This window comes from Castanea sativa, chromosome 7, assembly GCF_040712315.1.
Source record: "Castanea sativa cultivar Marrone di Chiusa Pesio chromosome 7, ASM4071231v1".
NCBI classification, from domain to species: domain Eukaryota; kingdom Viridiplantae; phylum Streptophyta; class Magnoliopsida; order Fagales; family Fagaceae; genus Castanea; species Castanea sativa.
In genome coordinates, this window is record NC_134019.1 from 20,583,864 (window position 1) to 20,598,749 (window position 14,886).

The window sequence follows — 14,886 nt, forward strand, 5'->3', positions numbered from 1 at the left end:
ATAGAGAATGGCGTTTCTCCAGTGGACCTGCGCGGTGCGGTCCGATACATCCACAGAACGTGAGGGAGCTCTTCTACCCATCTGCCTTTCGCATCGTCCAACCTTTTCTTCAGCCCACTGACAATGACCTTGTTAACGGCCTCAGCTTGCCCATTTCCTTGAGGATAAACTGGAGTGGAATATCTATTTATGATACCCATGTCACCACAATAATTCCTAAAAGCCTTACTATCGAACTAAATACCGTTGTCTGAGATGAGTGTGTGTGGTATACCGAATCTAGTGACGATGTTCTTCCAGACAAACTTCTTGGAGTCAACATCTCTAATGTTTGCTAAGGGCTTGGCCTCAACCCATTTAGTGAAATAGTATGTTCCCACGAGAAGCCATCTTTTGTTACCTGTTGCCCTTGGAAATGGCCCAACTATGTCTAGTCCCCACTGTGCGAAGGGCCAAGGACTGGAAAGGGGGTTAAGAACTCCTCCAGGTTGATGAATATTAGGGGCGAACCTCTGACACTGATCGCATTTCCTGGCATAGTCTTGAGCCTCCCTTTGCATATTGGGCCACCAATAACCCTGAGTCAGAGCTCTGTGGGCTAAGGATCTTCCCCCGGTGTGGCTGCCACAAATCCCTTCATGCAGTTCTTCTAGAAGCCCTTCCGTTGAGTTAGAGTGCACACACAACAAGTACGATCCTGAAAAGGATCGTTTGTATAGTTTCTGGTCCTCAGACAACCAGAAACGCGGCGCCTTTTGGCGTATCTTATCTGCTTCAGACTTGTCTTCAGGAAGGACATCATTCCTAAGAAAAGACATAACCGTATCAATCCAACTAGGTCTAGGCCTTATTTGATGGATGCGAGGCGTATTGACAATGACAACAGAAGGTTCTAGTAAATCCTCAACGAGGATGACCCTAGGTAAACCTTGAGCCGAGGTAGTTACCAGCGTAGCTAAGGAGTCTGCATGGGTGTTTCCGCTTCGAGAGATATGAGTTAAGGCGAAGGAGTCAAATTCAGATTGCTGGCGCTTAATCTGGGCCAAATATTCCTGCATTCTGGGGTCTCTAGCCTCCATGGTCCCCATGACCTGGCCGACCACCAGTTGAGAGTCCGAGAAGACATGGACTTCCTTTCCACCCATCTTACGTACCATCTGCATGCCTACCAAGACTGCTTCATACTCGGCCTCATTGTTAGTAGCCGAGAAGGCCAATCTCAAAGATTTTTCAAAGACAATTCCTTCAGGGGACATTAGAACAAGTCCAATACCAGACCCTCTCTGATTAGCAGCCCCATCCACATACACTTCCCAAATCGGAGACACCGCAGCTGTGATTACCCCAACTGATTTTTCACCCCTGTGGGCCTCTTTCAGAGTTTCTTCCAGCAATGGCTCGGCAAATTCCGCTACCAGGTCAGCGAGGACCTGGCCCTTTACCGAGGTGCGAGGCTTGTATTTAACATCAAAAGCCCCCAGGATGGTCCCCCACTTTGCTATCCTTCCTGAGTAGTCGGCGCTACGCAGCACTGCCTTGAGGGGCAATTGGGTCAGAACAATCACTGTGTGAGACTGAAAATAATGGGGAAGCTTTCGCGTGGCATGAACCACGGCCAGGAGTGCTTTCTCTAATGGTTGATAACGCACCTCGGCATCACCTAAAGACTTACTAATGTAATATACCGATTTTTGCACCCTGTTATCATCTATTATCAGGACCAGGCTGACCGCGTGGACGGCTACTGCCAGATAAGCAAACAAAATCTCATGTGCCTCAGGACGAGACAGAACGGGTGGACGAGAAAGATATTGCTTGAGCTGTTGAAAAGCTAACTCGTAGTCCTCGGTCCATTGAAACCCTTTCCACTTATTCAACAGTTGGAAGAAAGGACGACACTGGTCAGCTGACCGAGATATGAATCTATTCAAGGCAGCAATCATTCCCGTTAGCTTCTGGATTTCTTTTGGGTTCTGAGGAGACTGCAAGTCCTGAATAGCCTTGACCTGCACCGGATTTACCTCTATGCCTCTATGAGTAATCATATATCCCAAGAACTTTCCAGACCCCACGCCGAAAGAGCACTTTGAGGCGTTGAGGCGTAACTTGTACTTTCTCAGTATCTGAAAAGTGTCGGCCAAATCTTTCACGTGTGAGGGTATTGTTTTGCTCTTCACCACCATATCGTCAACATATACCTCAATGGTTTTCCCCATTTGTTGTTCGAACATTCTGGTCATCATCCTTTGATAGGTAGCCCCAGCATTCTTCAAGCCGAACGGCATGACCTTATAATGATAATTCCCCGTCGGTGTAATGAAGGCAGTCTTCTCCTGATCCTCTAACGCCAAGGGAATCTGGTGGTAACCTTAGAAGGCGTCCAAAAAACTCATCCGAGGATGTCCGACAGTGGCATCCACCAGTTGATCAATACGTGGCATTGGGAACGAATCTTTAGGACAGGCCTTGTTCAGATCAGTGAAGTCCACACATACCCTCCACGTTCCATTTTTCTTTTTGACAACAATCGTATGGGCCAACCACTCGGGGTAGAAAACCTCTTTGATAGCACCAGCCCTTTTAAGTTTAAGAACCTCTTCCTTCACAGCCTCGGAATGTTCCCTGGAAGATCGCCGAGGTGGCTGCCTTCTCGGAACGATAGCTGGATTGACATTCAAGTGATGACAAATGAAGCTCGGATCAACGCTTGGAGCTTCATAAGGATCCCATGCAAAAACATCAACATTGTCCCTCAAGAATTCTAACAATTCCATCTTCTCTTGGTGTAGCAAAAGTACGCCGACTTGGAAGAACCTCTCTGGGTCATCGGCTACTGGAAACTTCTCCAACTCCTCACAATATGTCTCCTCCCCTGTCGCCATCCCAGATGAACCGGGAGCAGTTAATTGCTATAAACCTTTGGTGATCAGAGCCGAAGATTCGGCCTCCGTCTGATGCAGGACAGCAGCCGATATGCATTGCCTGGCCACCGATTGGCTACCGAGGACCTCTTCAACACATTCCCCTGAGGGAAATTTAACTTTAACATGCAAGGTAGAGGAGACAGCTCCAAGAGCGTGCAGCCATGGCCTGGCAAGGATGGCTGTATATGGAGAGTACGCGTCAACCACAATAAAGTCCACCTCAACCGTTTCTGAACCGGATTGAACGGGCAAACGAATCTGTCCCTTCGGCACAACGGCTCTCCCTTCAAAACTTATGAGCGGCGAATCATAAGGAGTAAGATCTTCCAACTTCAACCTTAACCCCTTGAATAGATCAGGGTACATGATATCTGCACCGCTGCCCTGGTCTATCATCACCCTTCTCACATCATAATTCCCTATCCTGAGGGTGACCACAAGAGCATCGTCATGGGGCTGGATAATCCCTACCTTATCCTCCTCGGAGAAACCTAGGACGGGCAAAGTGCCCTTCAACCTCTTCGGCCTGCTACCCACGTCCTCGGCCTGAGGATGGGAAACCGTCATCACTCTAGTGGGACCTAAGCCGGTTCTACCAGGTGCAGCGAAGATAACATTAATTGTTCCTAATGCTGGCCGAGATGAATTGTTCCTCTGGTTGTTCGAGCCAACTTGACTGACCTGCCCAGTGGGCTGACACAAGTGTTGCTTCAACTTTCCCTCACTGACGAGCTGCTCCAGATGGTTCCACAAGGTCCGACAGTTCTCGGTAGTGTGGCCCACATCCTGATGGTACTAACAAAAGAGGTTTTGATTTCTTTTCGCAGGGTCCCCTGCCATCTTGCTGGGCCATCTGAAGAAGGGCTCTTTACGAACTTTCTCTAGTAACTGATGCACTGGTTCTCGGAACACAGTATTTACAGCCTGAGGTGCTGCCGAGCCGGATTGCCCGAAGTAATCCCTCCTCGGCTTGTTGTTGTGATATCTGTCCGACCTGAAATCCCTTCTCTCCTGCGGGATAACCTTCTCCTTTCCCTTCCCTTGCCACTGGTCTTCCTCTACCCTTTTGTACTCATCAATACAATCCATAAGGCGACGTACGCTGCGGACGGGCTTTTTCGTCAAAGACTTTCTTAGGTCGTGGTCAGTAGGAAGACCTACCTTAAAGGTATTAAGCGCCACCTCATCAAAATCACCATCTATTTCATTAAACATTTCCCAGTATCGGTCGGAGTATGCTTTCAGCGTCTCCCCTTCCTTCATGGCCATGGATAGTAGCGAGTCCAATAGCCGAGGGACTCTGCTACACGTAATAAACCGCGAAGCGAATGCCCTAGTTAACTCCCCGAATGAGCCTACAGACCCCGATTTGAGACCGTTAAACCATCTCATAGCCACAGGTCCCAAGCTGGAGGGGAAAACCTTACGCATCAGAGTCTCGTTGTGAGAGTGCACTGCCATCCTCTGGTTGAAGTGACTCACGTGCTCCACCGGATCAGTCCGGCCATTGTAGATGGTAAAGGTGGGCTGGGTAAACCTCCTGGGAAGCCTTCCTTTTTCAATCCTCCGTGTGAATGGAGACTTAGAGAGTTGGTGCAACGCCCTACTCATAGCGTCGTTGCCTAAGCCCCTAGAATGAAGCTTCTTACGTCTGCGAGTTGGCTGGTCGTTCTCCTCACCGGAGGACGTTGCACTGGTGGGGGAGCGCGACCTCGAGCTGTAGCCATCTCCCCTATCCTCCTCAGAGGAAGGATTAGACAAGGATGGTGAAAACCTGCGTTTAGCACGGCGTAACTTCCTCTTCAAACGATTAATTTCCTTCTGCATGGATTTAAAACCCTCCTCGTGTGTGGTGCTACCCCCACCATGAATACGATTGGCGCCTGGGTACTCTGTGTAGACGCTTCCCTCACGATCCCTTCAATGTTCAAGACGCTCGAAATGGTCCTCCGGTTGTGATCCCTGTGACTCTGCATGGTAAGAGCCTAAACCTGCCATAATATCCCTACCTCTTCTAGACTAGATTTCCCACAGACGGCACCAATTGTAAGTGCACAATTGCACCTGGCCCCAAAAACAGTTACGGGCTCAGGCCCAATAAGCCTTAAACAATATGAATTTGTAGAGTGTGGGCTTGAAACCCAGGTTAGAAGTGTCTAAGGATTAAATGACAAGTCAAAGATTGATAACACTTGACAACAACAAGGAATATTGTAAATCAACCCCCTCGGACGTAAGTCAAGAGCTGTTCTTATATTATCTCTTTCTCTTTCTTCTTTTTCTTTCTTTTTAGATTACAAAAAAGGGGGTCTCTATTCCTGTTCTAGGTTGCTCCTTAAATACTCCTCTCTTTGATACTTTGTACACGTGTTGCCACAACTCCCCCTTAGCCTAGATATTTCTTTTCTCAGTGCCTTTGAATAGTAACCAGAAGTTTCCCGTCCACTGTTCAGGTGTCACTTCCCCATTAATGCGGCCAGGGTGGTAGGTGCAGGGTCTTTAATGTGGAGGTGGCAGCCTTTATCTTTGCTATTTCTCTAACATCGGTGCTTCTAGGACATTCAAAGGTTCACCCCTTTTAACCATTGGTCTTGACCGTGTCATTCCCTAACCTTTACCATGAAGTCCCGGGTTCTCTGGTGTCCGTCCGAGGGGAAGTTCACCCTCGGCTGGATCCTCGAATCCTCGGCGTATGGGCCGACCCGTAGTACTAAACAGATTCCAAACCCAAGAGCAGGTCGGCCTTCCTTAGCACGGCCCAAAAAGCCCACATTCCCATCAGGATCTTTTTACCCCCACAGCATTCACATTAGTTAGTAAAAATTTTATATTTATTTTAGTATAAAAACATAATCTTTATATTTTATATAATCATTTAAAAAAATTTCAAAAATACCACGTCAAATTATCCATTCTTAAATCTATTTCATTAAAATATCAAATTTTATTGATTTTTTTTTTTTTTCCTCACACATAACACACTATCATTTACTATCGTCTTTCAATTCTCCCAAAAAAAAATTACTATCTTCTTTCACCCTTAAATACGTAAGGAAAATATATATATATATATATATATATATATATATATATATATAATATCTTTACAAATTTACATATTTTTACCTCTTTAATATAAAAAAAATGGTCTAATAAAAAGTATCCACGAGGCATTTCCTCTAATTCTATAGACCACAATTGAGAGGTGAGAGACCTGACCTACCTTATCACGACCACTCATTACTAATTAAGACTCTAAACTCGCCAACACAAACAAACACTCTTTTGTCTTTTTTTGGGACCACTCACACTAATATCTACTACACAGTGGCATTCTGCGTAAATATCTCCATAAATCAGTGGCCATTATTTCTTCCTCTCCTTCAACGTTCTCTCCCTCTCCCCAATACCAAAATTCTCACTTTTCATCAAAAAAATCCAACAAATTTCAAATTTCCTTCTTTTATTTCAATCTTCAACCTTCATTTTTTTTTTTTTTTTTTTTTAAGTTTTTCAATTACAAGTACTACTAATTACTATATTATTGCATTTTTTATATTTAATTTACTTCAAAAACAAAATTAACGAATATTTTTTTTAATTATAGGTTTTATTATTCAAATTGGACAAATTTTTTTTTTTTTTTTGAGGCTCTGAATTCTTGTCCTTCTCAAAGCTTTTAATTTTGTTGTAAAGCTGTAAATGGTGTAATTATTTGTGACTGTGACAATGGCGGAATCGAATCACGAAGCTTCGATTTACAACAGCAACGTTCAACAGCAGCAGCAGCAGCAGAATGAAATTGAGGATGAAGACGACGACGTTGTGGGGGGAGAAGAGGAGTCTATAGACAATCCCCAAATGCGATTCGTACCTGTGTCGACGCTAAACGGTGACGTCCAAGAAGTTGCTCCCAATGCCGTGTTTGTGCCCGGTGCCTCCGATTATCCTCCGGTCAACACCGTGAACGGTGGCTCTGACCAGCTCACGCTCTCCTTCCAGGGCGAGGTTTACGTGTTCGACGCTGTCTCGCCCGATAAGGTTTTGAACTTTGTGAATTATGATAGCTTCTTTTTTTTTGGTGGTAATTTGAGTGAAGGGGGCTTGTGGGTTTTGGTTAGTTTGATGAGTTCTCAAAGTTTGTGGTGCTTTTTAGATAAATGGGTTTTGGTTACTTTGTCGAAAACTATGCAAATGCTGTGTAATTGAGGTTTATAAGTAGTTGGGGAAGTCAGTTTCAAGTTGAGATTATGAGTTTTATTAATTATGGTACCTTGTTTGTGCGTTTTGGCTGTAATTTGAGTGAAGGGGTTTGGGGATTGGACTTGGGTTTGATTAGTTTGATGAATTCTCAAATTTTGTGGTGCTTTTTAGCCAATAGTGTAAACACGCTTTGTAAGTAATTGCCTAGTTGTGGATTATGACACCTTGTCACTGTTTTGGTGTTAATTTGAGTGAAGGGTTTAGTAATTTGGCGTGGTTTTTGGTTAGTTTGATGACTTCTAAAAGTTTTTGGTGCCTTGTAGCCATATGTGTTCCAGTTACTTTGTTGAACTATAAAGATGCAGTGGAATTGTGCTTTATAAGTAGTTGGGGAAGTCAGGGTTTTCAGCTTGCTGTTCATTAGTTTCGTGAATTATACTACGTTTTGTAGCTCTATGTTGCTGCTTAGCCAAAAATGTCTGGATTATTACTATTATTTTTTTTTTAATACAATTCACCTCAACTAGTTTCTTTTCTTTTCTTTTACTTCCCTCTCCCCTTCATGGGTCATTTTTGTGAATGTGCTGTACTTATAGGTGTATGCTAAAAATTGGTCAATTATGCAGTGTTTTGTGTTTTGGTGCTGTTTGAACTGAAAAGGTTTAGTTTTTCTATCTGCTGACTCTGTATTTTGAACATGTGGCTTTTTCTTCTTCTTTTTTGGTCCAAATTGTAATTTTGTATTTCCATTTGTTGAAAATAGGTCCTGTTAGGATTTTATTTTGGTGAGACTTAAAGTCTGTTGGTTTTGGTTTACTTTGTGGTCTATGCAAGTTAAATTTCTGGATATTTTTTGTGCATCAAGCTGAATCATTTTAGAGGTTTGGACTTGAGAAGGAGTTATGCGTGTTTTAGTTGATTCTTAAAAGTATTCTCCTCCCCCCCCCCCCCCTCTCCCTCCCTCTTTCCAAATTACTTATTAACAATGGAATGTTTTCTTTAACAGGTACAGGCGGTTTTGTTACTTTTGGGTGGCTATGAAATCCCTTCTGGCATTCCTGCTGTGGGAACAATCCCTCTTAATCAAAGGGTATGTAAATGCTTAATCCTATATCTGGATGGATGGAAGGGTTGCTTACAGCCTTCCTTCTCCTTGTATTCCAAATATTCCTACAAACATTCGAGCTTTCTCAAAACTATAAGTGATCCAAAAGGTGTTGATTTGTTTTTACATTGACTGCCCTGAGTACGTCTCTTCCAGGGTATGAATGACTTTTCTGGAAGGTCAATTCAACCACAGAGAGCTGCTTCCTTAAGCCGATTCCGGGAGAAGAGAAAAGAGCGTTGTTTTGATAAGAAGATCCGTTACAATGTGCGGAAGGAAGTTGCACTCAGGTATTTTATTGGATTTAAGTTTAAACTTGTCATCCTTCATTTAAAAGTGAAGTTTTAAAAAATGCTATATCTTTTTAATGCAAAACAAATTTGAGAATAAAAGTTTTATCAGCATGTTGAATTGCAATTCTAATTAATGTTATCAAAGACAAGGAAGTTGAAAAATATTGGCATCCTATTTTGTTGTTGTATAATTTCATATCATTGAGGTGTTTACTCTAGGAAGCATCAAGACAAATTCTGTAATGATAAAATGAAAAAAACAAATTCTGTAATGGTTTAGGAGCATTTATAAAAAGAGAATACTTTCACCTTTTGGAGATTTCTGATTTGTGTTGTTTTTTGTTAAGAGAACATATTTAATTATGGTAATGGTGATTACTTGGATGTGTCTTAGCAGCACTGTTCAGCAAATGTTAAGAGATGCCTCAGTGTATAAATGATCAAAGAAGTTATAAATTGAGTTGAAAAATGTATAAACTGCACTTATCAAAAGAAAGAAAAATGTATAAACTGCTTTAGAAGTATGGGTTAGTGGGTGAGAGGCCGTGGGTTAAGGGTATGACATCACCAAAGTCATCATAATACAATATTGATGGCACAGGTCTGAGAGGTTGAGAAGGGTTCTGGGGCTTGATACCTTTAACATCCAAAATAAGACAACATTGGGGATATATATTCTCTGCCAACAATCATTCTTGTCTTCCTTTACATGGAAGTGGAACCTATAAATTTTTGACTGATTTAATGAACTAAAGATAGTTGCTGATGGACAGATAATGTAATTCTTGCCTTGTCTTTGAGTTTATATGGATGATCCAAGTTTCTGTGTGGACATTTTATTGTTCCAGTTAGCTATGTGGACAATCTAGCACATGTTTAAATTGTAATAAAGAGTTGGTGTGTTTGTACAATGATGGATGGATATTGATCTATGTTCCTCACTATTCTCAGAAGCAGAACCTGGCCTCTTGCAATGTGAAGTGTTAGGACATGCAACTTAAGTCCCATGGTCTAGCTCTAGTATGAAGAGATGGCTTTGTCCCATGGTATTGGTCTAGCTGCTTCAATTTTAGTCTTGAATCATTCCTTCTTTTTTTGATAGGTAATAAGACTTTTAATGAAAAAAAATCAAACATCATGTTCACAATGGTGAACACTCTGAAAAAGAAAAAAAATACAATATAATCAAGAACTAAAGGAAATAGATACTAAGAATTCAGATAAATCATTACTTCATTAGTGTGAGGACATGTAATTATAAAATATATCTTGAAGTTTTAGAAGTTCTATTCTTTGGCGTTGTTTATGAGAATGTTTATTTCTTTTCTTTTTTGCTTCTAATCCTAGATAGGAATGTGAAGTTCTATATCTAAAGTCTTAACCAGTGAACCAATTTTTGTAAAAAAGAAAAAGATTATAGTTAGAGTTATGTCCTACAGGCTCAAAGGGGTTGCTCTTAGAAAATAACGTGAAAGTTTATTGATATTATGATAAACATGAGGCATTGTTAAGTTGTTGCATGCTTGCCAATCACTGTGCCCAAGTGATTAATACTTATCAAGATTGGTAGATTAATGGATTTTGAGAAAACTGATGGGTCTTGAATGCTGAAATAATGAATATTTGTTCATGTCTATTGGTTCTAAGTGCAACATATATAATTTTGTATAAACTAGTTTTTCTGTTCAACATGAGAATACGGTTGAAGTGGCCTTCTGCAAGCCTTTTTTTTTTCTTCTTCTTCTTCTTCTTCTTCTTCCCCCCTTCCTTCCTTCCCCCCTTCCTGCAGCCTGCTCCTATAACTCTGTTTCCTTTGTTATCTTGTGAGAATGGGTTTCCTTCTGGTCATCTTCTCATTTTGCATACGTGGCTATATCAGGATGCAGCGTAAGAAGGGTCAGTTTACCTCATCCAAAGCCATATCTGAAGAACTGGGCTCAGATACTTCAGTTTACAGTACGACGCAAGGTTCTGGACAAGATGACAGCATGCAAGAGACAATGTGAGTCTTAATCGATCATTCCAATGTATAACTTTTTGTATATCCCAAGGACCATTAGAATGATTTCCTATCTCCTGTCCATTGCCATTTTCCATTCGACGTAATATAAATTTTCACTGTAATTCTAATGTGTCTAAAATGAAGGTGATAGTTCTATTCTTGTTTATAAATACAAAGTTATATGTTCTCTTTTTGTAAATCCTTGCCATATGCTCTGTGCAGATGTACACACTGTGGAATTAGTTCAAAGTCTACTCCAATGATGCGTCGTGGGCCGGCTGGTCCGAGGACTTTGTGTAATGCATGTGGACTCAAGTGGGCCAACAAGGTCTGCTCAATCACAAAAAATATACTGATTGATTTTTCTTTTTTTTCCTTTAAATGGATATATGCATACAAAAAATAAATCTTTATATCAAGTGCATGGTGAGTCATAGTATTGGTTGCAAAATCATCCCCTTTAGGGTTTATTGTTATAGCCACCAGATCCTTCTTGATTTTAGTTGCAGTATATGGTGATTCAGGGAATGGCTTGACAAATTCTTAACTGATTATTGGAGGTAAATATGATTTTACCCAATTATTGTTGCAATTGCCCCCCTTCTTTTATTCCTTTGTTTTCTTTTCTTTGGGTCAAATTATCTTTGACCTATGATTCAAATTCAAGCAGTTCTGTAGCTTGTGTTGTTTGCTGACAATAGTTTTAGTGGCAAGCTAGAAAAGGGAAGTAAAACTGGGAGAGATGATTTTTGAACTGAAGATTAAGGATAAGCAATACAAGCTTACATGGTCTACAGTTTTCATGAGTTGCAAGTGATTTCAAAAGTTGTTTTCTAGAAGGTCTGCAGAAATGACCTTCTTGAAAAGTTGACTTTGAAGGGGACGTCACTTATAATGAGGGGGGTATTGTAATGAATTTTTCAGTCTAAAGGAAAATTTTCATGGAGAGACTTTGAGGCCATTGTTACATCTGGTCATATATATTGGTTGATTGGGCGAGAACAATGTGTCATAGTACAGGATGCTGCGTAGTTGGAGATATGTCCATATGGTATTTAACTAACGTGAGGATGTTGAGAGAAATGAGGAGGATTAACACATAAGAAACAGATACATGTGGTAAAACATTAGCATCAGCTAAGATGGGGATTTTATAATGTTCTGCGAAATTTGATGACTCAGATGGTTTGGTGGTGTATGGAGGCTACACACCGTTCATTAAAAAAACATTATCATAGATTGAGAAAGCTATGCTGGAGTAGCAAATTGTATAGAAGACCTTCTGTAACCCTTTTGTGATCAATAAATGAACTTTGAAAGAAATAGAAAGGAAGAAACACTGCTCACTTGTATGATTTTAGTTGAGTGTTCATTGTTTGTATCAATGAAATTCTTATTCATCTATGGCCTTGTATACTAGTGATACCGGACAATAAACTCAAAGAAGGGGGGACTTGTGTAGGAAAAATAGAAGAGGAAAGGGATACGACCTAGGGATCAATAGCTAGGGTTTGCTCAGATGTAGCACCAAGTGATGAAAACCAAAAAATAGAATGTAACAATCAACACCTAGGTTGCTTGGAATCAGCACCTGGACTTGCTTAGAATCAGCACCAAACATTGGAAGAATACTTCCAACTCATATATCATCAATTCATGATTGTCTACAATGGTACCAAATTACCAATAATAAAAGAAAATAAAACTCATAAAGGGATTACATCATATATTGAAATAAAATTCAAATAGCAATCAAATATCTCTAGTAGCATCAATTAGTGAAATCAGTATCAAAAATCAATCGCGGTCATCTAGGTCAATTGATATTAATATGTCAAATTTGGTATTCCTCTTGGTCCCACCTTGTGTTTGTGTGTGTATTACACAGTGCTTGTCATCCTCTTGCTTGCTCATAAAATAAAAACTAAATAAGAAAAGAATTGTTTTCCTTTTTCTTCATCCACATTCCACTCTCATTGTGGAACTAACTCCTGCTGCTTTCAGTGATATTGTGGGAAATTGAATTTTGCAGGGAATTTTAAGAGATCTATCTAAGGTTTCAAATGTGGGTATCCAGGATCCTCCTGTTAAGCTAATTGAACAGGTATAGCTACATCCCTTGTGTTTGATATTTGAAGCCTTCCCTCAGAAGACAATTCTTACCCTTTGTCTTCTGCTCTTCTCATGGGTGTTTATCACAGAATAATGGCGAAGCTAATGACTTAGTCGTGGTAACCACAGCTACAGACATTGTCCCCTCCTCTAATGGCGATATCTCTGCTGTAACTGCCGAAAGGTGAGTGAAAAGTTGCACCTCCTGCAGCAGTTGCTATGCCATTTGTTGTTTTAGAGAAAAATGTTAAATAGATTTGAATTCAATGTAATAACTTTCAACTTACTTTGACCAGCTGTAAATATATATATATTCGTGCCCTCAATAGGTGTACTGTTCTTCATACTTACTATTTCTGTAATTTGGGTATAGTAGAGCATGGGCCATTATGATTTGTCATCTAAATTTTGTCATTTGTATTAATATCTCCGCAATGAAAAAAGCAGAAATTGCCAATTTTTTTTCCCCTGTAATCAATGGTGAATTCAATTTCTACTAGTTTCACATATTCAAACCCCACCCTCAACTCCTCATGCACACATGTTTGAAGTATAGTTGGAATAATCAACAAGATCAATCTCATCTTGAAGCTTTCTAAATTTTTATTTTTTATAATTTGAAAATTTCAATGCGAAAGGGAACTAGGGTCCTCACCGGCCTCCTTAGCCTATATTCTCATCATCTACTTCCTTTTCAACGTATATAAATTTTACATATAATAGACTTTCTGAGGGAAAAAATCCTACACAAGCTCCATTTTCCAAGGAAATAGCTATAGTTCATTCAATAATCAGATCTGCAAGCTAGGTTGCTCACTTGTAAACAAACTTGGCCCATTTCTAAATCTTGTCTTTTCTCATTTGCTTATTGGGTTGATGAAGGTGTAGGCCCTAAAACCTTAGGCAAATTGGACTTACCTCTCATGAGTTTCTTGAAATGACACCCCCAAAATGTTTCATGGAATGACAATCTGTCTCTAGAAGTTTGTGTAAATATTTGATTTTAAAAAATAGATTCATATCTAAACTGCGAGAATACTCCCCTCCTTGAGAGCCACACTCTTACTCTTGAAGTTTGTATAAATGTTTAGGAATGTTTATTGAATATTCCGCTAAGAAAGTGAAAGTATGAGTGGATATGAACTTATAAGTTTCATTTAGAAAAATTCTCAAAAATGGAAATGTCATTTATTGAAATGTTTGGAGAAAGTATCATTTCATGGAATCTCAAGGGTTGTTTGATTTATTCTTAAGAATCCTCATATTTGGTTTATTCTAAGAATCTTGTATTCTTCCCAAAATATTTTTACGTTTATAAATAAAATGCCATGCCTTTTATCCACCACTTTAAAGGAAATGGTTAATAATTCATTTAAAGAAAGTTTTTATAGGAAAAGAAAAAAAAAACAATTAATATTTTGGCAGTTTTTTCCATTTTCCATAAAAGTGGTATCAAAATTTTCCTAAAATAAATTGTTAACCGTTGTCCTAAGGGCACTTGTTAGCATGACTTTTTTCCTAATGCTACCAAACACTGAAAAACACAAGAAACAATCTTTATACATAGTTTTCCATCGAAACAAACAGACAAACAGAGCGTAAGTAAAATCTTCTAAAATAAAAGTCTAAGATTTCCAAATGACACATACCAAACCAAAAAAAAAAAATTATTTCAAAATTCTTTTATGGTTTATCAAAATCAATCAAACTTAAAAAAAATTTAAAAAAAATTACAATTACAAATATGAGATAAAAATTAAAGTCAATAGTAATCCTTGAAGATAAATATAGCCATAATATAAAATCGGTTTCAATACACAAAATAAGCAGGTGATTAGAAAGTGTTGCTAACTTACAATAATTTAGTTAAAGTGTATTCCATTAGGGATATAATCATCACTTTATAAAGAATAGAACATTCCCAAACATGAAAAGAATCAAAAGATACCTACATTTTTAAAAGGGAATTCAAAAAGATAGGATTGGTGTTACTTTAAATTGTTGCAACTAAACATGGCAATGCTCTTTAGGAATCCTAAAAGATCTGGTATGTGTAAAATTTAGATATGTGGAAGAGCAGAAAAATTGCTATAATTACAAACTATTTTATAATATTTTTACAAATTGTTGATGTGATCAACTTCTTATTGCTTTTTATCTTGGTCCATCACATTTTTCATTTACCAATAACTATTCACTGCATTAGCAGTTTATAAATTTTTTTATAAAAAAATTTGTTTCTCTAGC

At 39.4% G+C, this 14,886-nt stretch overlaps 1 protein-coding gene across 2 annotated transcripts; it reads left to right on the top strand.

The window, feature by feature from the left end:
* Window positions 1–6,217: 6,217 nt before the first annotated feature.
* LOC142644739 (GATA transcription factor 28-like) lies at window positions 6,218–13,113 on the top strand. Of its 2 annotated transcripts, XR_012845985.1 has the most exons (8): window positions 6,310–6,965; window positions 8,134–8,217; window positions 8,389–8,522; window positions 10,405–10,527; window positions 10,750–10,855; window positions 11,052–11,087; window positions 12,560–12,631; window positions 12,729–12,777. XR_012845985.1 is itself a non-coding variant. In XM_075819314.1 (7 exons), the coding sequence occupies exons 1-7, from the start codon at window positions 6,654–6,656 to the stop codon at window positions 12,825–12,827; spliced, it is 930 nt and encodes a 309-aa protein (XP_075675429.1). In that variant the 5' UTR covers window positions 6,218–6,653; the 3' UTR covers window positions 12,828–13,113. The 2 variants fall into 2 exon arrangements, 1 of the variants encoding a protein (XP_075675429.1); XM_075819314.1 differs by lacking the exon at window positions 11,052–11,087 and having other exon boundaries at window positions 6,218–6,965; window positions 12,729–13,113.
* Window positions 13,114–14,886: the final 1,773 nt, after the last annotated feature.